A 27368-nucleotide genomic window follows, 5' to 3' on the forward strand; every position below is an offset into this window, starting at 1 on the left:
AGAGCTGTCTGGCCAGAGGCAGCTTAGGGTCCCTCCCCTCCCTGCACTCATCCCGCGGGCACACGTACCTGCTGCAGCCTCGCTGTCCCAGGAGCGGCACTGTGCAGGTCCAGAGGGCTGTGCTTTTTGCAGATTTTCAGTTGGCAGGAGGGCACTTCCTTCCAGGCGGGTGAGAGATAGGGTGGGGCCTGAGAGGGGCTTCTGCAGAAATCCTGTGAATGGGAGGTGACTGGTAATGGTGTGGCACCGCCCTTTGCAGATCGAGTCGGGATTCTTCCACGAGAGCGACGTGAAGATTGTGGCCAAGTCCATCCGCGACCGAGTAGCATTGATCCAGTGGCGGCGAGAGAGGATCTGGCCGGCGCTGCAGCCCCCGGAGCAGCGGGACCCAGGCAGCCCCGACAAGGCCAGGGGCCCGCCCGCACCCCTGCAGGTCCAGGTGACCTACCACGCCAAGGCTGGGCCGCCGGAGCCCGAGGAACCCGAGGCAGACCAGCACCTCCTGCCTGCCGCGCTGCCGGCCAGCGCCACCTCCCTGGCCTGTGAGTGCCGTCCTCCCCGCGCCCGCGCCCCCAGCCCGCGCCTCAGGTGCGGACCGCAGGTGCGGGCGAGCGCTCTCCCTGGGGCCGGGGGGCACTGGGGTGTCTTTGGCTCGTGGAAGCCTAGCGTCTCGGGACAGGCGGGGACAAATGTGCAGACAGATCCAGAACCTCCCGTGCCCCAAGCCAGTAGGATGGAGTGGCTCATCCAGCTACTGCTTCTGTGTCGAGGCCAGTCCTGGCCGCGGGGCCTGGTGGGGGCATCCCCGCCGGGACACCACTGCCCTGGGGCCGAGAACGGCTGCAGTCTCCCGTGGTCCTGGCGCTCTCAGCCGTGACCTTTGCTGCCAGGATTACATGTCCCCGAGGTTATCTCCCTTCTAGTGCCCGACCTTTGGCACCTTCACCCTGTTTCCCAGGGTATCACTGATGGCTTGTTGGGAATCACGCTGAGTCCCGGATGACTGGGAGAGGGAACAGAGGGTCTCCTGCAAGTCTGGGCAGAAGAATGGCCTGCCTTTGCTGCTAGTAGCCTAAAAATCCAGCTGTGGGCTGAGGGTTGAGGACGTGGCATCTTCGCCCATTCTGTGAATAAGTGCTGAGTATGACTGTAGCCTACCTGGGCCACGTTTTTAGGCTGTTCGTGTGGAGAGGTCAAAATCTCCTGTTCGATTGATTTAATAGGAGCACGTCATTTATCGTTAAAACAATAGTGACGTTCTTCAAAGTAGGCTACTGAAATTCAAACCAGTAGCTAGCTGCTGCTCAGAGACCGCGTGCTTGCCTCCGGCTTCCTCCCGACCCGCTGGCGTGCTCTGGAGAAGACGGGCACTGCGTCCTCATCCCACTTTTTGATAAGCCAGCGGTTAATCAACGGGCATAAACTTCGCGTGGGAAAAGGCTCTCTGTATCGGGCACACTTCACACACCAAACACCTGGCTGTTTGAACAGTTTCTAGGCAGGAGAGACACCCGGACCTGGAACGCAGTCTGCCGGGGTCAGCTGTCCCTGCACAGACTCGACCTGCCGTGCAGACACGGATCGCACGGTGGCTCAGCATGGGTGGGCGTTCTGTCTGCAGACACGGTCTGCCTGTCGATCCAGGGCGGTTCTGTGCGTTCATTGTGAGTTCTGTAAAGCAGATAACGTGGTCGCGTCGTGTAAAATTCAGACCGTACCAGGGGGTGTGCAGCAGAGGTCAGTTACTGTTCCTCCTTGGAGGCCACTGATGTTGCCTGTCTCTTAATGGTAACTTCCAGAGATAATGTGTGCATAGAATCATTCACGTGCACCCACACGTATGTGCATATATGCACACGTGTGCACGCAGCAGAACCCACACACATGGGTGTCCACAACGTACTGAGCATACTCGCACACACAAAAGCCCTGTGCTTTGTGAAGGTGAGATGACGGGGTCCGGGCTGCACACACATCACTGGAAAAGGGACCTGATCTTGAGTAGCAAGGTGGGTGGGCAGACGCACGCATGTCAGAAGGTACAGCAGACATCACGCTGTGGGGTTCTCCACCACAAGCTGCCCACCTCAGCCCAGATCAAGTTCATTGAGAAGGTGTGGGCCAGCACCCAGTGACTGCAAGAAGGCACTTTGTCAGTAGGTTTAAAAGATTTTTTTTTTAAGTTTATTTATTTTGAGAGAGAGAGAGTGAGAGAGGATGTGAGCAGGGGAGGGGCAGAGAGAGAGGGAGAGAGAATCTCCAGCAGGCTTCCACACTGTCAGCACAGAGCCCAGCTGAGAGCTCGAACCTCTGAACCATGAGATCATGATGTGAGTCCAAATCAAGAGTTAGATGCTTAACCAACTGAGCCACCCAGGTGCCCTAAATTTTTAATTCTAGAAATAACACATTCCCTTTATTTTTTTTAGGAGTAGAATTCAGTGATTCATCACGTACATACAACACTCAGTGTTCATCACAGGTGCCCTCCTTAGTCCCCATACCCCATCCAGCCCATCCCCCACCCACCTCCCTCTGTCAACCCTCAGTTTGTTCTCTATCATTAAGAGTCTTTTGTGGTTTGTTTCGCTCTCTTTTCTTTCCCTCCTTTCCTGTATGTTTATCTGTTTTGTTTCTTAAGTTCCACATATGTGTGAAATCTTATTTCACTTAGCATGATACATTTTCACTCCATCATTACAAATGGCAAGATTTCATTCTTTTTGATGGCTGAGTAATATTCCATTATATGTATGTATATATATACACACACATATAAACATACACACACATACATATACATATATGTATATATGCATGTATATATCCTATCTTATCCATTCATTTGCAGTGGGCATTTGGGGTCTCTCCATAGTTTGGGTATTAAACACATTCTGCTTAAGAAAGTAAAATGTTGCATATATGGTTAAAGTTGGTTTATATGAAATTTGCCAAGTCTGTACATACTCTTTTTCTTGTGCACACACTGTGTGTTTCTGTGTTTCTGTCTTGTGTGTGTCTGTCTCTATTGCTCTGTCTCTGTGTCTGTTTCTGCATGTCTCTCTGTGTCTCTGTGTCTCAGTGCATGTCTCTGTGTGTGTCTCTGTAGGTCTCTTTGTGTGTCTGTCTCTACATGTCTCTTTGTGTGTGTCTCTGTAGTCTTTCTGCATGTGTCTCTGTTCCTCTGTCCCTCAGTGTGTTCTTTCTGTGTCTCTGTGCGTGTCTGTTTATGTATATCTCTTTGCATGTCTGTAGGTCTCTCTGCGTGTGTCTCTTTGTATGTCTTTGTCCTCTGTGTCTCTCTCTGCATGTGTCTCTTTATGTCTCTGTGTGTCTGTCTCTGTCTCTAGGTTTGTCTGCATGTGTCTCTGTATGTGTCCACGTCTCTGTCTCTGTGTGCAGGAGGAAATGACCACCAACTGCTCACTGAAAGTCACCGCGTGTCTAATGGGTTCCATGCAGTTATAGACCTTGGGGCTCTCGTGTCCTCCCAGGTTAGAGCGGACCCTGATGAGCCCCTGGGAAAAAATGACTTTGATGTAAAGCCAGCAGGATTCCCTTTTACTCCATTCGCTTAAATTGCAAATGGACACAATGCTGGCTCTCCGAGGCGCCCTGTAGACGTGCTTGGTGCTGCGGGTGGGAAGCCACAGTGTCCGTGTACATTCTGGAGTCTGGAAGCAGGAAGCAGAAGGTGCCATTTCAAGCAGGATTTTGTCTTCACCGTTCAGTGGCCTGGCCATGCAGGCGGCCTGTCGTCCCCACTGTGATTCGGGGAGGCGAGCCCGTGGCCACGGGGCCTGTCTGTGCCTGGTGTGTGGGTGGCTCCCTCCGCCGTGGCACTGGTGCGGGGAGCCACCCCCTCTCGGCCTCTCTGCGGGGTGGGGCCTCGCCTGCCCCATTTTCCAGCTGGGTTACGGGTGGGCCCGTGATGTGAGGGCCAGGTTTGGACTCAGCTTTTCCTGCTTTGTGCTCTTTGTCGTGGTGGTGAAGGTGGCCAGAGTCCCCGCCCCGTAAAATACGGATGAGCGTCGCTTCTGCCACAGGACCCTAGTTTCTAGCCTCTCCTAGCTTCTGTCAGCCTCCTAAGGCCCCTTGCCGAGCTCTCGCTCTCCAGCCGGGCCAGGCAACAGGCGAGGGCCCTGTCTGTAGCCAGGGTGGACACACTTCCTGCAGAGGATGCTGTCAGGTGCCCTCCTGGGACCCGTGGTGCCCATGGCGGATGGCCCCTGGACAGCATTGGGGTGGGGCGCCAGGGCATCCCCGGGTGGGTTCCAGCCCCTGCCCCCCATCGTCCTAGAGTGATTTGTCTAGAACGATAAGCACTTAAGTGCTCAGGTGACTGAGAAACCTGGCCAGGTCCGGGTTTGCGGGAGAGCGCAGGGGACCGGCTGAGCATCGTGTCTGAGCACGGTCGCGGTCCCCAGACCGTGTGTAGAGTGCGTGGGGTGGTGTTTGGGGGCGTCTGCTCTGAGCCGTGCCTTTGTCCTTCCCAGCGGATAGCACGTTCGACAGCGGCCAAGGCTCCACCGTGTACTCGGACTCTCAGAGCAGCCAGCAGAGTGCGGTGCTGGGCTCGCTGGCGGACGCGGCCCCGCCCCCGACTCAGTGCGTGTGCAGTCCCCCGGTGAGCGCGAGTGACGGGCCTGTCCTGCCGTACAGCCTGCCCTCGCTGGGGCCCTACCAGCAGCCTGCCGTGGTGAGTCAGCCCCTCCCCCCGTGGCCTGGAGCCCCACGGGCAGCCCAGGCTGCGCTGGCCCGTGGTCAGGCCCCGGGGAGGTCCACCCTGCTGGGACGTTGGGGGCTGTGCGCTGAAAGGCCCACTGGGTGGGAGAACAGGAGCGCGGAGCCCAGACCGCGGAGCTTCGTGGCTGTGGCGGAGCTGGCATCCTTTCTAGTAACGACACCGCTGGTTCCGCTTGCGTGTCTGGCCCCGCTGAGGGGGTCGTACGTGTCCCCGGGTAGCTCTCCACTGGACACCACGCAGCCGTTAAACGTTAGAAGCACGAGGACGGCAGAACTGTGGGGAACGTGTTCAGCCACGGTTGACAGACCTGTAGGGTAACTTGTAAGGTGCGGAGGCGGAGCCTCATGGGTGAAGCAGGAACAGCCGGGGGGAGGGGGTGGGGGGGGGTCCGAGCCGGCCTTTATTCTTCAATTTGATTTGATTTATGCCCAGATGAACCCCATGCTTCACAGCTGCAGAGCTGGGCTGTGGAGGGGGGTCCGGAGGGAGAGTCAGGCCCCTAGGCCCCCTTCCCAAGGGTCCAGCTGCCGCCGCCTGAGCACCGGTCCCCGTCTTGTGGGCCTGGGCCGTCGGGCAGGCTCAGAAGGTCCCTCTGGAGGGCGTTTGTGTCTGCTGAATCCTGGACTCGTTTCCAGCTCCCGTTTGTGGCTTTGCTGGTTTCACGAGATGAAGTGAAGCAGGATTTTAAACGGCAGCAGAAACTCACGTAGGGAAAGGCGGACTGTCACCCCACAGTGGTGGCAGTTGGTTCTGGGTGGCCCATCCTGCGTGCGGGGCTCCCCCTGGGCACATGGCTGCGGTTCCTGCACGGTGGCTTCAGGTGAACACAGAGGGGAGCTCGTCCCCCCCCCCGCAGGCCTTTCATAAAGCATTTACTGTGAAGGACACAGTGAGCGGTGAGGCCTGGCAGTTCCCGTCACCCAGAAAACCGAAGCACTTTCCGAGTCGGCCTCGGACATCTTTCCTGTGTCCGAACCTGTGCCCCCCACAGCCCCCACCTGCATCTCCCATCTCCGTATTTGAAGTAAATCTCAGAAGAGTGTTTTGCCCATAAAGATGTCAGTCTGTACATCTGCAGGATCAGGTTCTTGAAAACAGAACCTGACATCATTACACGTAAAAATGGGCATGTGAGCAGCTCTTCCTTAACAGTGTCAGACACCCAGCGCTCAGACCGTGGACTCTGGGTCTGTGCTGCCGCTGGCGATGGGGACTCTGGCGGCCGAGTCACTGAAGATCCCGGCTCTGTCCCACTATCTGCTCTCGCTTTCCCGAACCCTGCTTGTGATGTATTTGCGGGTCTGTGTTTCACACGGTCCCATAGATGAAAAGCAAGCTCATTCATCTCTCTCTCCCACTGAATGTCCCGGTTCTGCAAAGCCTTTATGGTGTTCTTTTCTCATGATTGCATAATGTCTCATAGACCTGAAATTCCAGAACATTCCTTGGTTGGGAGTAGTGGCTGTTCTCAGCTTAGGGACCACCACATCTCACTTCTGCCAAGTTCTGTGCCCAGGCGAGTCCCTAAAAGAGTGAGAGGCATATGGGGAGCGGGTGGCAGGTCACTGTGGCTGTGGAGCTCGAGCTGGCTGGGGGGCCTGAGGGCAGCTGGTGAGTGGCTCTCGGTGCTCTCTGCAGCCTGGACTGCCGGGGAGCTCCATCCCGCCCCCAGCCCGCCCTCCGCTCCCGCAGCAGCATTTCCCGGAGCCAGCCATAAGTTTCTCTCCCGTGTCGACGGGCCCGGGCCAGCCTGTGCCTGCTGGCCAGCAGGTGAGTGTGGGCTGCCCTTGCTCACAGCCACCACCCTGGATGTGCAGCGAGCTCTGCTGGCCTGGGTCCCCTCTGCTCCTTCTCTGTGGTTGCCCGGCACCTGGGGTGCAGATGGGAGTGGGGTTTATAGATCCATAGCACTTGGAAGAGCCCCGCTCACACAGAACGATGCCTTCAGATATGCGTGTCTCAGGCTCCGGGCTGGGTGTGTGTGCGCATGTTGGGGTGGGGGAGGCTCAGCAGGATGCTGATCTAAGGGAAGCCTCCCCCCGCATTTCTCTCCAGCCTCCTCCACTGGCCCAGCCGGCGCCCTTGCCCCCTGTCCTGGCCCCACCGCCCGTGGGCCCCCTCCAGCCGGTGCCCCCTCATCTGCCTCCCTACCTAGCTCCGACTTCCCAGGTGGTGGCCCCCGCTCAGCTGAAGCCCCTCCAGATGCCGCCAGCACCTCTGCAGCCTCTGCCTCAGGTGCCTGCTCAGGTAAAATCCCCCTCCCCGCACTGCCCTCCACCTTGCCTTTGCCCCCAGCCTGGCTGGCCGCTCTTCATACTCCGGGCTGTGAGTGCTCATGGGTCCTCGGGATGGGAGCACTCCCTGGGGCTGGGGTGGCCGTGCCCATCTGCCCTGGGCGTCTCTCCCAAGTACGTCCGGGACAGAGAGAGGTTCGGCCCAGGGTCAGGGCCGCGGGAGCCAGGGTGTAGCACAAAGCTATGGCCACGGTCTCTCATGGGGCCACCCAAGGCTGTGCCCATTGTGAGTCCAGGGCCTCAGATGACCGGGGACACTGGATAGTACACGGTGCTTGGGTGCTGTTGCTGGGGTTAATGCCATCGACGGCGTACCTGTCACGGTCCCATCACACCACGTTGGTGGGATGCAGAAGGGAACTGTGCCACATATTGAAGGTGTGAGCGTCCCCACGGTTTGCGGAAGCCCATGGGAGAGTCTTGTCACCTGGTCTTGTCCTCATCACAGTCACCGTCTAGTTAAGCTGCTGTTCCCTTTCTGGCGGTAACAGTGTTGAGCGGCTTTTCCGATAGGTAGAAGTTGGCTTGCAGACTTTTGTTGCTTGATAATCGCGGGAAGACGGGCATTATGTGACGATGCTCACATGTTGGCCACTGGAAAGGCTTTAAAGAGAGAATCCGCCGAAATGTGTTAAGTGCGGATTCCAGGAGGCCAGATAGCGGGTGTCTGCAGGATGGAAGACCAGACCCGGAAGGTTCCAGAGCACCGCTGTGGGGCATGGCCCCAGCACGTGGGGGGTCTTGGATATGCTTTCCCCTGAGACAGCCCTCCAGAGTTTGGTCTCCGTGTGAGTGTGTTCAGACTGGGGGTGTTAGGCAAAGTAATTTCGGATCTTGGGGGCCAGTCTGGTGGTGTGGACGGTGCTGGCTCTCGAAGGAAAACGTGCGGAAGCTGCGAAGCCGGGAGTCGCTGCTCCAAGCCCTCGTGTCCGAGCTGCCGGCTGGTTCCTTTCTGCAGCAGCTGCCTGAAGTGCCGGGGCTGGTGGTGGGGGCATCAGGCGGGGGCGGGGTGGGCCGGCGGGGGGCGGGGCGTGCGTCAGGCGTGCGTGGTGCGGGAGGACTGTTATGGGGCTGGCGTGCGTCGGTGGGCGTGGGGCGGGAGGACTCGTGTCGGGTGGGTGTGGGGCGGGCGTTGGGCCGGGCGAGCCCCGGTGAGGCTGGCGTGCTCCCGTGTTTTTCAGGTGCCTCCGCTTCCCGTCGGGCCGCCCATTGCGCCCCTGGCCTCCATGGACAGCCTCTCCACAGCTCTGCCCGACCTGCCGGCCGCCACCGGGCCCGCCGTGCCCTCCGTCCCCGCTCCCTCTCAGTATTTCTCTCCCGCCGTCATCTTGCCAAGCCTCCCGCTCAGCGCCGCCGCCGCCCCCCTGCCCGCGTCACCAGCCCTGCCCCTGCAGGCGGTCAAGCTGCCCCACCCCACCGGGGCGCCGCTCGCCGTGCCGTGCCGGACCATTGTGCCAAACGTGGCGGCCACCGCCACCGCCATCCCTCTGCTGGCCGTGGCCCCGCAGGGTGTGGCCGCCCTGTCCATTCACCCGGCCGCTGTGGCTCAGCTCCCGGCCCAGCCCGTGTACCCGGCAGCCTTTCCGCAGATGGTGCCCGGCGACGTCCCGCCTTCTCCCCTCCACGCGGCGCAGAACGTGCGGGCTGCCCCGTCCCAGCCTGCGCCCCCCACGCTGCCGCAGCCCCACCAGCCAAGCGTCACACACCTTCCAGAGCAGGCCGCTGCGGCAGGTGGGGCGGGGAGCCAGGTAATCCACCTGCCACGCAGGGCCCGCCCTCAGGTCCCGGAAGACGGCCTTAGCTGCTGACCCAGAGAGGTTCTCTGGCCTCTGCTTCTCCGTAGACCCGGGGGAGGAGGAGGGGTGGGCGAGCGGGCAGTTCTGTCCCTCGGCTGTGGCTTCTCATGCCGCGTGTAGCATGCCTGCTGTATCCAGAGTTGCAGCTGCGGGAGTTGGGGTGACTGATGCTTCCACTATTGGGCTCTTTAGAGGGTCAGTGTTAGCTGCTGCTGCCGCTGGTGATGGTGGTGGTGATGATGATGGGGTCCCTGGCCATGCCTTCTCCAGGCGGGGTCTAGAGCCCGTGTCAACTCCACGGGGGGCACCTGGGAGCCAGCTAGTGGCTCACCCCCATCCCAGCAGCCAGGGAGCGAGGCAGACGGGGCTCTGAGGAAGCAGACAGGCAGTGCTAAGGGCACACAGCTGTGGGTTTCAGGCTGGCCAGACCAGACAGGGATGACCCCTGGGGTCAGATGGGCACCCTAGGTGGCTTGCTGTGTGGACAGTGAAGGGCTGGCCTTCCCAAGACTCCATGCACCTGTTGGAGCTCTAAGCTGTTTTCCAGCCTCACGTGAGGAGAGGAGCGGGAGTGGGGCCTGTCACCTGGGGCCTCCCCCCCCCACCCCCCCCACCCCGGGCCCCAAGTCTCAGCAGCTGTGTGGCTGCAGCGAGCTATTTGCCTTCTGAGCTAAGATCCCTCTCCTGTGTGCTGGGGCCAGTAGCCCCCCTTGGGCCTCGTGTTGAAGATCTACCCCCAGTGCGCGTGGAGGAGCAGGTGTCACTTTGCACTCTCTAGTCTCGAGTAAGACCGCGCATCTGGAGAGCACACAGGTCCTCCTGGCCGTTGATTCTCAATGCCTGATTCCAGAAAGGATGTGTTGGTGACAGAAGGGCTGGTTTGTGTTGACAGCAAGGGGCAGAGGAGATGCAGCAGTCTGGCACCCAACGGAACAAGCACCTGCCTGGCCCGTTAGTTGGGGTGACATCCGCTCAACCGGTCGGGGCTGTTTGCAGAAAGCCAAGGGCGGCGTGGAGGCCTGGGGTCTGCAATGTCAGGGCCTGGACTGGTGCCTCTCTGCCTTCTGGCCTGGTGTGTGGGTCGCTGGCTCAGCCGGCAGCTGGGGCAGGCGCCGTGCGCCCACAGGCTGTTGGCCGTGCCTGGCGGCCTCCCGGCGTCTGGTTTATGGACGGGCCGGGCTGGCCGCCTCACGGCCTCCCTGCACTGAGAGAAGGTTCCCGTGAACACAGCAGCTGGGGGTCCTTCCGGAGGAGAAGGGGCTGTGGCTTTCACAGCCGATCCCCACGCCAGCATGGCTAGTAGCGGGCCTTCGTGTTCCTGACCTCAACCTGGAGGCAGGGCGGGATGGAGGCTCCCGCTCTTTCGCATGGGGGCCCGCCTTCTGCCTTGTTTTCTCAGCTGTCCCACCGGGAGCTTTTAGAGGGTCTGTGAGGAGCCCAGCCCGTGTCCCGAACCGCCCTCTGCAGGCCGAAGTCCTCGCTCCTCCCGCACGTAGCTGACGGAAGGCTGGGGCAGTGTGTGGGTCAGGGCCCTTGGTGGCCCTGGGGAGCCCTGTCCATTGCTGAGTACTGGCCACCATTAGAGCTTCTCAGCTGGACTTAAGTTCGGAAGTGAAGTGTGGTTTTAGGTTTCATGGCACAGAGACGAGGACTTGGAAGTGCCCGTTGTTAGCGGTTACTGCTAAATGTGTGTGTTAACGTGTCCTGGGGCCAGGGGCCAGATTGCAGAGGAACGCCCATCACCCAGCCCTGAGTGGGTGCGCCTGCCTGGACCAGGAAGCACCTGCTTTGGCCCAGGACCCCCCCCCCCCCCCCCCACACACACCTCTTGGCAGAGGCATGGCTGGCACTCCAACTGGCTTCCCTGTCCCCTGTGCCCCCAGATCTTGCTTGGCCACCCGCCTCCATACGCTGTGGATGTCACCGCCCAGGTCCCCACGGCACCCGTGCCAGCCGCCATCCTCTCCCCACCTCTGCCCGAAGTGTTGCCGCCTCCTGTCCCCGAGCTGCCTCAGCTCCCCAGCTCCCTGGCCCCCGTGGTGGTGGCGGCCTCTCAGAACTTGCCTGTCCAGACCACGCCGCTCCTGCCGCCCACCTCCCACCCACCACCACCCACCGGGCGCGGGGTCGCCAGCCCCTGCCCGGCCGTGCAGCTGACGGTGGAGCCGGCCCCGGAGGTATGTGCCCCTGCCCCCTGCCCCCTGCCCCCCCCCACCCCTGACCCCAGTAGCCCCCTGAGCAGCGGTCTTAGGTCTCCACCCTGGAAGTTGGGACACACTCAGGGAGGTGGAAGTGTCCCCTGTGACAGCTGTAGGCGCTGTTTTTCCGCTCCCGCTAGGAGAGTTGTGGTGCTCCCTCGGGAGGATGGGAAGGCCCGTGTGCTCTCCTGAGGGGATGACCGCAGCGGGGTGGCAAACGGTGTGCCCTTGCTTTCAGGAATTCCACGAGACGGGAGCTCTCGAGCCCGCCACCTTGTGTGGTCGGCTTCCGGGGCCGGCGAGGTGGGGGGACAGCAGGCCGTGTGCAGCTGTGTGGTGGGGAAGCCAGTATAACCCATCCTCCTGTCCGTGGTCTTGTTTCAGGAGCAGTCCTCTCAGGAGAAGCAGCCCAGCGCCCCGCAGAGCTGTGACAGGTACCGGCCCAGCTGGCCCGCGGGCTCCCATGTCCACCCAGACCCTCCCGCACTGAGGCTGCACACAGACCCCTGCCACCCTCGCCCTCGCCGGTCACAGCGTCTGGCACCTGTTTCCGAGCCTGACTTGGCGGAGCTTCTCTGAAGTCCTCCGGGGTCTGGGTCCAGGTCCTGGCACCTGTCTGTGGTGCCTAGCATGTACCAGAAAAGGAGGCAGTGGGCGAAGAGTGGGCCGAGTGTGGCCCACGCCCCCAGCCTCCCGACTCCGTGGCTGTTGGCCACCTGTCTTTGCCTACCCATAGAGCTTGTCACACTGGGGGACGGAACCGGATGCAGGAAGCACTCATGTGTCCTGGTGTGCCAGCCCCAGTCAGTGCTGTGCAATCCCTCCTCAAACCCTGCTATGGCCCCAGGTGGTTGTTGAGTTCCTGTTGCACAGATGGGGAAACTGAGGCACAGGGGAGGATTTTCTTAATCCTCATGTGTTCCGTGAGCCAGCTGGGCCCGAGTCACAGATCAAGACTCAGGACAAAGGTCCCGTGTCAGACAGCCCTACGACCCCAGTGCCACTGAGGACAGGCCTTATGGTGGGAGAGGGGGCTGGGGGCCCTGAAGGTGGGATCGGGGCTGGCCTCACATCCTCTAGCTTTTCTGGCTATTTCCTGATCTCGCGTGAGGACTGTCTGCGGGTGGCTGTAACGTTGGGTTTTCACACAGCTACGGAGGCTCCGACGTTCCCTCTGGAAGAGAGATGAGCGACAGCTGTGAGGGTGCATTTGGTGGTGGGAGGCTGGAGGGCAGGGCCGCCCGGAAACATCACCGCCGGTCCACGCGTGCGCGCTCCCGCCAGGAGAGAGCCAGCCGCCCCCGGCTCACCATCCTGAACGTGAGTGGCCCGGCAGGGCAGGCCCGTGGGCACAGGGCTGCCGGACGCGGCCTGCTCGCGGTCTCACCACCCCCGTGTCCTGCAGGTGTGCAACACGGGCGACAAGATGGTGGAGTGCCAGCTGGAGACGCACAATCACAAGATGGTGACGTTCAAGTTTGACCTAGACGGGGACGCGCCTGACGAGATCGCCACCTATATGGTGAGGCCAGGTGTCTTCCCCGACACAGGAGGGCCATCTCCTGCTTCCGCTGACCCCGGGGGGCGCTGCTGCTGTCACCGAGCCGCCCCTGGGCTGAGTGCGGGGCGGAAGGGAAGTGCACCCGTCAGGGCATAGCTCGTGCGGCGAGGCCCACGGCGTGTCCGCCTGAGCAGGGCCGCCTGTGACGTTGCAGGTGGAGCACGACTTCATCCTGCAGGCCGAGCGAGAGACATTCATCGAGCAGATGAAGGACGTCATGGACAAGGCGGAGGATATGCTCAGTGAGGACGCGGACGTCGACCGGGGCTCCGACCCCGGGGTCAGCCCGCCGCACCTCAGCACCTGCGGCCTGGGCACTGGGGAGGTGAGTGCTGGGAGGGCCGGGCTGCTGGAGGGTCTGCGGGTCACGCGGCTTTGGGTGAGGTGGCCCGGAGGGCGGGCGCTTGCGGCTCAGGGACGGTCGACCGGGCTCCGGAGGCCCCTTGGGCGGCCACGCTGGGCTCTGCGGGAGGTTCTTGTTCCACACGGTCTGCTGATCTCTGCTCCTTTACCTCCCAGGAGAGTCGCCAGTCCCAAGCAAACGCCCCCGTGTATCAGCAGAACGGTACGTCTGCCTTCCGGGCCCACACCTGCCATCCTGACCTACCTCTGGAAGAGGCATTTCTGTCCTTGTCCCTTCTCTGTCTCTTGGCCGTTTGATAAGACCCTGTTGAGCATATCATAAGGGGGTTCGGCCATGAAACTGGGGGGTTTGCTGGCGGGTGTGGTGAGCTGGGTGCGGAGCTGGGTGTGGCCCTGGTGGGGACTGAGCACAGCATGGACTGGCCGCTGCCTCTGTCCCCCCTTTGTTGATGGCATTGCCAACGTTCTGGGAACAAGCTCGTGTTGAGGGTGTTGTGTGAGCCCCAGGCTTCCAGGGAGGAGTCCCCCCAGGCGGGCTGCACATGCCCCCCCACTGGTGTGAGAAGAGCAGGTCTGGTGCCAATGGCGAGGGGTCCTGTCAGCCATGGGAGAAATTCACTCTGTCTCTCCTGCTGTTTTGCTCTGCTCTGTAGTTCTGCACACGGGCAAGAGGTGGTTTATCATCTGCCCGGTGGCTGAGCACCCAGCGGCGGAGGCCCCTGAGCCTTCACCGCCACTTCCTCTGAGCTCCGTGCAGCCAGAAGCCAGCCAAGGTAAGAGCAGCTGGAAGTTCCACGCTCTTCTCCCCGGTAGCTTGGTCACTCGGCGTGCCGGCTCAGCCCGCACCGTCACCCCAAAGCCCAGCATGGCTCGTGGACCTCATCAAGTCCACCTGGTTTTCCACCTAGTCAAGGTGGCGCTCAGCCTTGGGCTGCCCTTACTGTCCTCGTGCAGGTGACGCACCCGGCCGCTCAGCTGTGTGCCCAGGGACTCTGACCTTGCTCTCTCTCGCCGCTGTGGGCGATGGCTCCCACCTCCTATTTCCTCCCTCTGTGTGGCCCACCTGTAGGACACTCTCCTCCTTACTCCGCTTACTCTGGGGGTGGAGTGGGAAAGTCCCTTTCAGTACTAAGACTCTGATTTTAAATTGTCCCCAAGGAGAACTAATACCGATTTGGCCGTGTGGGGACAGATGCCAGCAAGCTTGCCCTTGGGGCGATCGTTAAATCCTTATTCCGTGGTCCCTTGGGAGGCTGAAAATAATCACTTGAACAGATTAAGGTTTAATTCCCTGTAAGCTGGCAGGAGAAAGTTGCCAGTTATGTAATTTGACCTAACTTTATGGCTCATGGGTGAAAAATATTTGTAAATCATTTTTCATTTTATATCATGAGTTCCCAGTGACTTCTGTTATACTTCTGAAGGTTTGTTCCCATGGGGAAAAGGTCAGCCTGATAACAGAATCCCAGCACAGCCATAAACAGACCTGGTGACCTCAGGTAAAGGACCTGGCCCACCCTGGATGAGGGGTCAGGGGAACAGCAGCATTGTCTGCAGTGGCTCAGTTTTAAAATAAGAACATGCTTGATTTAATACACACACACCCAGTTAACTAGAGGGAGAAAAACTCTTATAAAGTCAGTTTTCATTGTGATGCATTGATTCATAGGACGTGCCCAACTTAAACCCTAATTCCCTCATCTGTTCATTGATCTCAGAGAACCTTTGGGAGCCAGTTTCCTTACTTATTTGAAAAAAAAAAGTAGCTACTGTCAGGGACAGCAGATTTGTTCATCGGGATGCACCATCCACTGAGGATGAGAGAAGTTGGATGAGGGTCAGCTTGAAGGTCCTTGGGCATCAAAGGCAGTGCAGATCAGGCCAGGGTCCAGGGGAGGGTGGAGACCTAGGACGTGGGGTAGCCCGGTGCCGGCCCTGCTCCCCTGGAGGCAATTCCCATTCCTGAAAGGTGACTGAGAGGCTGAGGGCTGAAGCTTCAGCAGGCTGGAGAGAAGGCGCGGAGTCCTGCTGGAGAAGTGACAGGCCAGGCAGAGCAAGGAGCCACCTCAGCATGGCGCCTGCGTTGGGGTGATGTTGGAGCATGTGCCGTGTGCTCAAGCAGAAGCACGCGGGTCCTCTCTGGAGGAGGGTAGCTCCGTTCTGGACCTCGCGGTTGTGCGCCTTTTGAACGCACTGCTTGACTCACGATAAGAAATAGAGAGTCTGGGTGATACGGAGTTTGCACACAATAGCAGCCCTTCACTGAGCCTAGCCGCGTGCCGGCACAGCTCTTTGAGACTTGGGAAGTAAGTAGCAACAGGGGGATGGGGGAAGTGAGCCAGAATTCCAGGGATTCCTGGGCTGGTGGTGAGCTTATAGCATTTCCCTCTGGTGCCTCCTGGCCTGAGGTCAGGGCAGTGTGCAGCCTGGGAGTGAGTGCTGGGTGCAGACAGGGAGGCTCCGGGAGATGCCCGCTACTTTCCTTGCAGAGCAAGAGAGTGAACAAATTCCTAAAGCACAGAGCATGGTGTGGGGTCCTCCCTGTCCACCCCCCACCCCCAACATTTCTGAGGGGCAGCAGCAGCAACAGGAACCAACGCAGTGGAAGTGGAGAGGCTTTCTGCTGGGTGGAGCCAGAAGTCAGAGGAAAAAGGATACAAAATCAAAACCATTGCTCTTTTCACTTTCTTCTCTCCTGCCACTGGGCTCTGCTCCTCTCAGTTGTTCAAGTGGATGGTTTCAGGGGACTGGAAAGGGGTGTCATGGATCTGAGATATCATGCAAAAGGAGGAGCTTGGGGAGGAATCCCATGAAGTTGTTCGTGAACTCCTGGGCTTACCCTCGTCCTGTGTGTGTATGGATCTGAGCCTAATTAGCACATGATAAGCTGAGAACTGAGCCGATGGATAGACTGACATTGTAGCCACAGCTCTTAGAAGGTGGATTGTAACTCGCAGCTTGAATCTGACCGGGTTAGTTGTCTGCTAAAGGAAACATCGGCATTTCACCATAGGAGTTAAAGAGATGTAGGGTCTCATGGTATTCAAAATCCAGACTAATGCAGTCCAACCAGTGTAATCCAAATACTCCTCGAATGAAAAACAAGAAAAATGCCAGCTTGGGTTGGAAAAAGACCACCAACAATGACAAGACAAAATAGATGTTGGGATGATCTCACAAAGACTTTCAAGAAACAATTGTAAACATGATCCAACAAGCAATTATAAACGTTCTTGAAACAAATGTTGAAGTGGAAAGTGTTCATGAAGAAAGGGAGTACAAAGAGGAGACAGAAACTTGAAATACCTGGAACTATCTAATCAGAACTTAGAAAAAGATGAACAGAGCTTCACGGACTGTGGAACGGCACGGAGGTCTACTGTTTGTGTCATTAGTCCCAGAAGCAGAAGAGAAGGAGTGCAGTGCTGAGAAAATATTTGAGGAAATAATGCAGAAAACTTCCCAAGTTTGGTGACATTCAGACAAACCTATAGATTGAAGAAGCTGAATGAATCCCAAAAAGGATAAACCCAAAGAAATCCGTACCTGGACACATAAACTGCTGAGAAATAGAGAAAGAAAAAACTGTGAAAGCAGCCAGAGAAAAATGATGTATGACCTGGAGGGGAGCAGTGTTTAAATGACTGCAGATTTCTCACCAGAAACTGTGGAGTCCAGAAGGAAGTGGCATGGCATTTCTAAAGCATTGAAGGAAAAAACCTGTCAGCCCAGAATTCTGTTTTCAGAGAGAACACACACAAAAAAAAAAAATCCAGAAAGAAAAAGAAAAGAAAGAATAAACAAGATTTTTAAAAGAGGGGAACAAGGGACAAACAAATCATAGGTCTACATCTAAACAATAATTGAATTAAATGTAAGTGGTCTTAGCACATCCTTGAAAAGACAGAGATTTGCGAGACTGGGTTAAAAGAAAATTTGACTTAATTGTTATCTATAAGCAACTTCAAATATAATGCTATAGGTACATTAAAAGAAAAAGCATGACGAAGATATAACATGCAAACACTAATCAAAAGGTCACTGGAATGGCTATTTAATATGCAAAATGGACTTCTAGAGCAAAGAAAATGACCAGGAATAAAAAATAACAACAAAAACAACATTACAACCTAGAAGAAAAAAAAAAAAAAGATAAGTTCCTAGAAACACATAATCTTCCAAGACTGAATCACAAAGAAATAGAAAATCCGAGTAGATAGATTATAAGTAATGAAATTGAATCAGTAATTTAAAAACTTCCCAAAAAACAAAAGTCAAGGACCAGATGGCTTCAGGTGAATTCTACCCAGCATTTATTTTATTTATTTTTATCAGAAGGGGAATTTTTTTATTAAGAAAATAAAAATGAAATAACAAAACACATGCAGTTGAAGTTTTGTATAGAGAGCAATTTGTAGCAAGAAATGCTTATATTATAAAACAAAGGTCTTTAATCAATTATTTATACTTCCACCATAAGAAACACCTGAAAATAATATAACACTGTCTGTTAACAATAGTGGAATTAAAAGAAAAACTTTTTTTTGAGCAGTACTCAATTTTTAATTTTGATATTTAATTTTATTTTAATCACCTGGTGCTCATCATGACAAATGCACTCCTTAATGCCCATCACCAGTTTCACCCATCTCCCACCCACCTCCCTTCTGGTCACCATCAATTTGTTCTCTATAGTTAAGAGTCTGTTTCTTGGTTTGCCTTTCTTTTTCCCTTTGCTCATTTGTTTTTTCCTTAAACTCTACATATGAGTGAAATCACATGGTACTTGTTTTTCTCTGACTGAATTACTTAGTGTTCTACTCTAGCTCCATCCATGTTAATTGCAAATGGCAAGATTTCATTCTTTTTTATGGCCGAAATAATATTCCATTGTGTGTGTGTATATATATATATATATATATATATATATATATATATATATATATATATATACATACCACATCTTCTTTATCCACTCATCAGTTGATGGACATTTGGGCTCTTTCCATATCTTGGCTGTTGTAAATAATGCATCTATAAGCATCAGAGTCTATGTATCCCTTTGAGTTAGTGTTTTTGTATTCTTTGGGTAAATACCCAGTTGTGCAATTACTGGATCATAGGGTAGTTCTATTTTTAACTTTTTGGGGAACTTCTGAACTGTTTTCCAGAGTGGCTGCACCAGTTTGCATTCCCACCAGTAATGCACGGGAGTTTCCCTTTCTGCACATTACCACCAGCACTTATTGTTTCTTGTGTTATTGATCTGAGCCATTCTGAGAGGTGTCAGGTGATACCGTAGTTTTGATTTGCAGTTTCCCTGATAATCAGTGATGATGAGCATCTTTTCGTGTGTCTGTTGGCCATCTGTTATGTCTTCTTTGGAGAAATGTCTATTTATGTCTTCTGCCCATTTCTTAATTGGATTATTTGTTTTTTGGGGTGTTGAGTTTTATAAGTTCTTTGTATATTTCGGATACCAACTCCTCATCAGATATATCATTTGCAAATATCTTCTCCCGTTCTACAGGTTGCCTTTTAGTTTTGTTGATTACTTTGCTGTGCAGAAGTTTTTTATTTTGATGTAATCTCAATAGTTTATGTTTGCTTTTATTTCCCCCACCTTGGGAAAGAATCTAGAAAAACTCCGCTATGGCCAATGTCAGAGAAATTAATGCCTGTGCTTACTTCTAGGATTTTTATGGTTTCAGGTCTCACATTTAGGTCTTTAATGCATTTTAGTTTATTTTTGTGTAAGGTGTAAGAAAGTGGCCCAGTTTCATTCTTTTGCATGTTGCTGTCCAGTTTTCCCAACACCATTTGTTTTGGGAAAACCAGAGACTGTTTTTCCCATAGGATATTCTTTCCTGCTTTGTCAAAAATTGACCATATAATTGTGGGTTTATTTCTGGGTTTTCTATTCTGTTCTATTGATTGATGTGTCTGTTTTTGTACCATACTATCTTGATTACTATAGCTTTGTAATGTAACTTGAAGTCCAGAATTGTGATGCCTCCAGGAGCTTAGCTTTTCTTTTTCAAGATTGCTTTGGCTATTCAAGGTCTTCTGCAGTTCCATATAAATTTTAGGATTGTTTGTTCTAGTTTTGTGAAAAATGCTGTTGGTATTCTCGTAAGGATTGCATTAAATGTGTAGATTGCTTTTGGTAGTATAGACATTTTAACAATATTTGTTTTTCCAGTCCATGAGCATTGGAATGCTTTTCCATTTCTTTGTGTCCTCTTCAGTTTCTTTCATCAGTGTTTTATAGCTTTCAGAGTACAGGTCTTTTACTCCTTGGTTAGATTTGTTCCTAGGTATCATCATTTTTGTGCAATCGTAAATGGGATTGATTCTTTGATTTCTCCTTCTGCTTCATTATTGGTGTGTAGAAATGCAACAGATTTCTGTACATTGATTTTATATCCTGACTTTTCTGAATTTGTGTATCAGCTCTAGCAATCAGTATCAGCGTATCAGTATCGTGTATCAGTATCTAGCAATTTTTTGGTGGAGTCTTTCAGGTATACTGTATAGAATATCCTGTCATTTGCAAATAGTGAAAGTCTGACTTCTTCCTTGCTGATTTGGATGCTTTGTATTTCTTTTTGTTGTCTGATTGCTGAGGCTAGGACTTCCAGTACTATGTTGACTAAAAGTGGTGAGAGTGGACATTCCTGTCTTTTATTCCTGACCTTAGGGGAAAGGCTGTCAGTTTTTCCCCCTTGAGGATGATGTTAGTTGTATATTTTTCATATATGGCCTTTATTACATTGAGGTATGTTCCCACTAAACCTACTTTGTTGAGGGTTTTTATCATGAATGCATGTTGTGCTTTGTCAAATGCTTTTTCTGCACCTATTGAAATGATCATATGGTTCTTATCCTTCTCTTACTGATGTGATGTATCACATTGATTGGTTTGTGAATGTTGAACCACCCTTTCAGCCCAGCAATAAGTCCCACTTGATCGTGGTGAATGATTTTTTTTAATGTATTGTTGGATTCGGTTTGCTAGTATTTTGGGTGGGGGGGAGTTTTGGATTTATGTTCACCATGGGTGTTGGCTTGTAGTTCTCTTTTTTAGTGGTGTCTTTATCTGGCTTTGGTATTAGGGTAATGTGGCCTCATAGAATGAATTTGGAAGTTTTCCTTCCATTCTATGTTTTGGAATAGTTTGAGAAGAATTCTTAACTTTCCTTTAAATGTTTGGTAAAATTCACCTGTGTGAAGCCATCTGGTCTTGGACTGTTGTTGGGAGTTTTTTGATTACTGATGCACTTTCATTTTTGGTGATCAGTTTGTTCAAATATTCTATTTCCTCCTTCAGTTTTGGAAGGTTATGTTTCTAGGAATTTATTTCTTCTAGGTTGTCCAATTTTTGGCATATAGTTTTTCATGATACTCTTTTATAATTGTATTTTTGTGGTATTGATATTTATTTTTTCTCTCATTTTAATTTTATTTTAGTCTTTTTTTCCCTTGATAAGTGTGGCTAGAGGTTTATCAATTTTATTGATTTTTTTTTTTTTTTTTCAAAGAGCCAGGTCTTAGTTTCATTGATCTGTTCCATTGTTTTTTGGTTTCTAAATCATTTGTTTCTGCTGTATTCTTTATGATTTCCTTCTTTCTACTGTTTTGGGATTTTGTTTGTTCTTTTTCTACTAACTTTAGGTGTAAGGTTAGGTTGTTTATTTGAGATTTTTCTTGCTTCTTGAGATAGGCCTCAAGAAGCCTATTTATTGCTATATATTTTCCTCTTAGAACTACCTTTGCTGTATCTCAGAGGTTTTAGAGCGTTGCATTTTCATTTCCATTTGTTTCCATGTGCTTTCTGATTTCCTCTTTTATTTCCTGGTTGACTTATTTATTATTTAGTAATGTGTTATTTAACCTTTTAATCTTTCCAGATTTTTTTGTGGTTGACTTCTAGTTTCATAGTGTTGTGGTCATATGACTTCGATCTTTTTGAATTTGTTGAGGCTTGTTTTGTGGCCCAATGTAATTGAATATATTCTGGAGAATGTTCCATGTGCACTTGGAAAGAATGTGTCTTCTGCTGTTTGGGGATGGAGTGTTCTGAATATATCTGTTAAATCCATCTGGTTCAATATGTCACTCAAAGCCATTGTTTCCTTGTTGCTTTTCTGTTTAGATGATCTGTGCATTGATGTAAGTAGGGTATACAGCCCCCTACTATTATTGTATTATTATCGATTAGTTTCTTTATGTTTGTTATTGTTTTTTGCATATGGCTGGTCTCATGTCGGGTGCATAAATATTTATAATTATTATATCTTCTTGTTGGATTGTCCTCTTTATTATTATATAATGGCCTTCTTTGCCTCTTGTTACAGTGTTTTAAAGTCTGTTTTGTTCAATATAAGTAATGCTACTCCAGCTTTCTTTTGACATCCATTTGCATGATAAATGTTTCTCCATCCCCTCACATTCAATATGCAGGTGTCTTTAGGTCTGAAATGAGTCTTTTGTAGGCAGCATAGATGGGTCTTGTTTTTTAATCTATTCTGTCACTGTTTGTGTTTTGGTTGGAGCATTTAGTCCATTTACATTCAAAGTAATTATTGATAGATATGTATCTATTGACATTGTTTTGTCATTTCTGAAGATTTTCTCTGATTCTTCATTTCCTTTTTCTCTCTTGTGGTTTTCTGATTTTCTTTAGTGATATATTTGGATTTAATTATTTTTATTCTTTGCATATTTATTAATGGTTTTTGATACATGATTACCATTAAGTTTTCATAGAACATTTGCTGCATATAGCAATCTGTATTAAGTCAATGATCATTCAAGTGTGAACCTGTTCTTTACTTTTGTCCTTCTTACGTTTTAGGTATATGGTATCATGTTCTACCTCCTTTTATTTTGTGAGTTCCTTGACTGAATATTTACAGAAATACTCATATTTACTTCTTCTGTGTTTCCTGCAGTTATACTGTCACTTTTGGTCTCTCCTTTCAAAATGTTCCCCCTTAATATTTCTTGCAGGGCTGATTTAGTGGTCATGAAGTCCCTTAAGTTTGTTTGTTTAGTTTTTGTTTTTTTGGTCTGGGAAACTTGTTATCTCTCCCTCTATTCTGAGTCGTAGCCTTGCTGGATAGAGTATTTTTGACTGTAGATTTTTACCATTCAGCACTTTGACTATGTCATGCTACTCTTTTCTGGCCTGCAAAGTTTCTGTTGAGAAATCTGCTCATAGCCTTATGTGGTTTCCCTTGTATGTAACTATTTTATTTTGTCTTGCTGCTTTAAGTGTCCACTATATTTTGCCATTTTAATTAACAACATATCTGGGTATGGATCTGGTTTTGTGTATTTTAATGGGAGTTTTCTGTGCATTCTGGATCTGGATGTCTGTTTCCTTCCCCAGATTAGGGAAGTTTTCAGCTATTATTGTTTCAAATAAATTTCGTGCTCCCTTTTCTCTTTCTTCTTTTGAGGTTCCTATAATACAGATGTTATTATGTTTGAGTCACTGAGTTACCTAAGTCTGTTCTTGTATTGCATAATTCTTTTCTCTCTCTTTTTTTTCAGCTTGATTAATTTTCATTCCTGTGTCTTGTAGGTCATTAATTTCTTGTTCTTCTTCCCGTTTGCTATTCATTCCATCAAGCATATTTCTCATTTTGTTTATTGAGCCTTTTGTCTCTCCTTTGTTATTCCTTATCTTGGTGTTAAGGGTCTCAGTCACGTCTTCCACCCTTTTCTCAAGTCCAGTGAGCATCCTTATGATTGTTGCTTTAAATACTCCTTCAGGCATGTTATTTATATCTGTTTCTTTTAGGCCTCCAGCTGTGGCCTTGTCATGTTCTTTCATTTGGGATAAATTTCTCTGTCTTCTCATTTTGTCTACATCCCTGTGCCTGTTTCTGTGTGTTAGGCAAGTCAGCTATGTCTTCTGTTCTTGAGGCTAATGGCCTTATTAAGAGGAAATCATACAGTGCCCTGCAGTGTAGTGTCCCCCGTTCCTCAGGGTCTCACACTTCAGGGAGTGTCTCCAGTGTGTGCTGTGTGGGCTATGCTTTTGTGTCCTGGCTGCTTTATTTTTCTGACCAGTTGACTTCAGGGGCTTTCCTTGTCTCTTGTGGGCAGTGGCCTGAATGTGGCGTGTTTTAACTAGATGTGCTCTGGTCTGCTTGTGCAGTGAGCCTTATTGCCACTGCTGCCAGAACGGAAGCCGAGCAAAACTCCCAAGTTGGGAGATGCAGTGTGAGTAGCGGATTACGCCGGTCTTCTCGGGGAGGAGGGGGTCCACTATACTGGGATTGAGGCAAGTGTGACTGGGAAGTGCGGTTTTTTTGGAGCACGGTCGGAGTGGGGCTTGGCATAAGCAAGTTAAGTAGAGCGCTGGTTTCCGCAGGTGGCCCTATGCTTATGCTGAGGGGCAGGGGAGGGAAATGACACGGGAGAGCTCCTTGGTTCCCAGAGTGGTCTCTCTGTGAATGATGCCTCTCTGGGATGCACTCTGAGGTGAGCACACAACCTCCCTACTGTGTGCCCCAGGTGCTCTCTGGATCCCCATTTCCATACCGTATGCCTGCAGGTTGTTTGCCTGCCTTCTTTCCAAGAGCAGCATAGTACCTTCCAGGCTCTATCTCAGCCAAGTCCACTAACCTTTAAAACAACAGGTTTTAAGCCCCTCTGGTTGCAAGAACTCACAAAATTTGGTCCCTCTCGCTTTCCAGGCCAATTGCCATGGGGATTAGTTTTCCTTGTGTGCTCCCCTCGCATGTAAGTCTGTCTCTCATCCATCTCTGTGACCATGGCGCCTTCCCCACTGCAGCAGTCACTCTCCATTTCTCTTCCAAGCCATGGCTCTGACTTTCTTCTTTGTGTGGTCTCCTCTCTACCTTTAGTTGTGGAGTTCGTTTGCCAGTCTTCAGACAGATTTGGGGGCTTTTTAGGATGATTTCATAACGAGTTATATTTGTGGGATGAGGTAAGCATAGGGTCCTCCTACTCTGCTGCCGTCTTTGCCTGTTGAATTCTATCAAACATCTAAAGAAAAGTTGGTACCTGTCTTTCCATACTATTGCCGAAGAGGAATGAATGCATCCAAACTCATTCTGCGAGGCCAGCATCACCCTGATACCAAAGCAAAGACACTACAAAAAAAGAAAATTACAAATCAGTATCCTTGATGGGCCTAGATATAAAAAGCCTTAACAAAATATTAGCAAATGAAATTCAACAATACATCAAAAGAACTTTTGTCTAAGAACAAGACAAGGGTGCCCACTCTCATCACTTTTATTCAACGTGGTACTGGAAGTCGTAGTCATAGCAGTTAGGCAATAAAAAGAAAGAAAAGGCACCCAAATTAAATCAGAAAGGAAGAAGTAGAACTACCACTATACGCAGATGATGTGACGTCATATATAGGAAACTATAAAGGCTCCACCGAAAAACAGAACTAATACAAGCATATCTCATTTTATTGCACTTCACAGATACCCTATTTTTTCTTTACAGATTGAAGCATCGTGGCAGTCCTGTGTCAGGGGTCTATTGTCACAATTTTTCCAAAGGGATTTGCTCACTTTGTGTCTCTGTGTCACATTTTGGTAATTCTCAGAATACTTCAAGCTTTTTCATTATTATTATTATATTTCAAGTGCTCCATTCTCATGATAAAACTTAAATGGATGTTTATGGATGAGCAAAGAAAGTGGTTCCTTGAGGCGGAATCTACTCCTGGTGAAAATGCTATGAAGATTGTTGAAATGACAACAAAGGATTTAGAATATTATATAAACTTAGTCGATAAAGCAGTGGCAGCGTTTGAGAGGTTTGACTTCAGTTCTGAAAGAAGTTCAGTGGTATCAAACAGCATTCATGCTACATAGGGAGATTGATTGTAAAAGGAGGAGTCAATGTGGCAGACTTCATTGTTGTCTCATTGGAAGAAAGTGCCACAGCCACCCCAATTTTCCACAGCCACCACCTTGATCAGGCAACAGCTATCAACATCAAGGCAAGACCAACAGAAAGATTATTACTTGCTGTAAGCTCAGATGATAGTTAGCATTTTTGAGAGATAAAGCACTTTTTAAATGTTTATTTATTTTCGAGAGAGTGCAAGCAGCAGAGTGGCAGAGAAAGGGGGACAGAGGATCTGAGGTGGGCTCCATGCTGACAGCAGAGAGCCTGACGCAGGGCTCAAATGCACGAACCATGAGATCATGACCTGCAAAGTCAGATGCTTCACCATCTGAGCCACCCATGTGTCTCAGAAATATTTCTAAGTTAAGGTGAAAAATTTGTAGTTGCATCAAAAAGAATAAAATACCTAGGAATAAATTTAACCAAGAATGGGAAAGAGGTGTACTCTGAAAACCATGATGTTGATGAAAGAAACTGACAATACAAATAAATAGAACGATATACCTTGTTCATGGATTGGAAGAGTTAATATTGTTAAAATGTTCATATTACTACCAAAATATAGATTCATTGCAGTCCTATCAAAATATCAATAGCAGCTTTCACAGAACTGGAACAAAGAGCTGCAAGATTTGTGTGGAACCACAGAAGACTCCAAATAACCAAAGCACTCTAGAGAAAGAAGAACAAAGCTGGAGGTATCATGCTCCCTGATTTCAGACTATATTATTAAGCTGTAGTAATCAAAACAGTGTGGTACTGGCATGAAAACAGACACACAGATCAGTGGAGTAGAATAGAGTCCAGAAATAAACCCATGCATATGTGGTCAATTATTCTGTGACAAAAGAGGAAAGAAAATACAGTGGGGAAAAGACAGTCACTTTAATAAATGGTGTTGGGAAAATTGGACAACTCCATGCAAAAGAATTAAACTGGACCACTCTCCTAGGCAAGGGCAACAAAAACTAAACAAATGGGGTTGCACCAAACTGGGAAGAGCTTTTGTGCAGCAAAGGAAACCATCAACAAAATGAAAAGGCAACCTTTTGGGAGAAGATAGGAGAAGATATTTGTAAACCATACATCTGATAAGGGGTTAATATCTAAAATATATAAATAACTTACACAAGTTAATTAAAAAAAAAACCCACAACTTGATTAAATGGGCAGAGAACTTGAACAGACATTTCTCCAAAGAAGACATACAGTTGGCCAACAGACACGTGAGAGGATGCTCAACATCTCTCATCATCAGAGAAACACAAGTCAAAACCACAAGGAGACACCACCTCACGCCTGTCAGAATGGCTAGAAGAAAAAAAAGACAAGAAATAACAAGTGTTGGTGGGATGTGGAGAAAAGGGAACCCTTGTGCACTGCTGGAGGGAATAATTGGTGCAGCCACTATGGAAAACAGCATGGAGTTTCCTCAAAAAATTAGTAAATATGTCTGTTATATGACTCAGAAATTCCATTTGTGGTATTTATCTAAAGAAAATGAAAACGCTAATTTGAAGAGATACATGCACTCCTGTGGCATTATTAGCATTATTGACAATAGCCCAGATATGGAAGCAACTTAAGTGTCTATCCAAAGATGAATGGATAAAGATGTCTCACACACACACACACACACACACACACACACACACACACACACACACACATATATATTACTCGGCCATAAAAAAGAATGAAAGCTCATGATTTGCAACAACATAGATGGACTTGGAGGACATTATGCTAAGTGAAATGTCAGAGACAGATGCCATATTATTTCACTTACATGTGAAATCTAAAAACAAATGAACAAAAAAGGAAAGGACAAATGAACAAAACAGAAATAGACTCATAGATACAGGAAACAGCTTTTGTTTACCAGAGAAGAGAGGGGCTAGGAGATGAGCTAAGTAGGTAAAGGAGATTAATAGGTACAGACATCAAGTTTTAAATAAGTCATGGGGATATAAAGTACAGTATAGGGAATATAGTCAGTGTTGTAACAATTGTATGGTGATAAATGGTAACTAGACTTACGGGGATCATTTTGTAATGTAGAAAAATATTAAATCAGTATGATGTGCACCCAAAACAAGTAGGATATTGTAAGTCAACTATGCTTCAGTTAAAGAAAGAAAAAAAAGAAACATTACATAAAAGGGCCAGTTAATTAAGATGATTTAACAGTTCTAAATATGAATGCACCTAACAGTAAAGCTTTATTTTGAAAGGAGACGTGAGCAAATCCACAATTATAGTTGAAGACTTTAACACTCTGCTCTCAGTAATAGATAAATCTGTAAGTTGAAGAATAAGTCTCAAGGAAAATTGGAAACATTTTGAAATGAACAAGAATGAAAATTCAACATATTAAAATTTGTGGAATGCAGCTAATGCAGTACTTAGAGGGAAATTTATAGCACTACATGGTTAGATGAAAAAAGAAGTCTCAATTCAATAACCCAAGCTTTCATCTTGAATTTAAAAAACTAGGAAAAA

The 27368-nt window shown here is 50.1% G+C and overlaps 1 protein-coding gene across 9 annotated transcripts in view; it reads left to right on the forward strand.

The window, feature by feature from the left end:
- WNK2 (WNK lysine deficient protein kinase 2) overlaps nt 1–27368 on the forward strand; it is a 130839-nt gene that overhangs the window by 50643 nt on the left and 52828 nt on the right. For 6 of the 9 annotated variants that reach the window (XM_042963862.1, XM_042963864.1, XM_042963865.1 and 3 more), the window contains exons 7-19: nt 260–542; nt 4497–4699; nt 6386–6517; nt 6803–6994; nt 8223–8789; nt 10721–11014; nt 11420–11469; nt 11772–11882; nt 12187–12355; nt 12441–12557; nt 12751–12921; nt 13116–13161; nt 13613–13732. In XM_042963862.1, the coding sequence (XP_042819796.1) occupies nt 260–542; nt 4497–4699; nt 6386–6517; nt 6803–6994; nt 8223–8789; nt 10721–11014; nt 11420–11469; nt 11772–11882; nt 12187–12355; nt 12441–12557; nt 12751–12921; nt 13116–13161; nt 13613–13732 (2455 nt within the window). The remainder of the gene's footprint in view (nt 1–259; nt 543–4496; nt 4700–6385; nt 6518–6802; nt 6995–8222; nt 8790–10720; nt 11015–11419; nt 11470–11771; nt 11883–12186; nt 12356–12440; nt 12558–12750; nt 12922–13115; nt 13162–13612; nt 13733–27368) is intronic. The other 3 variants (XM_042963866.1, XM_042963871.1, XM_042963870.1) reach the window with 2 other exon arrangements.

This window comes from Panthera tigris, chromosome D4, assembly GCF_018350195.1.
Source record: "Panthera tigris isolate Pti1 chromosome D4, P.tigris_Pti1_mat1.1, whole genome shotgun sequence".
In the NCBI taxonomy this organism is placed as follows: domain Eukaryota; kingdom Metazoa; phylum Chordata; class Mammalia; order Carnivora; family Felidae; genus Panthera; species Panthera tigris.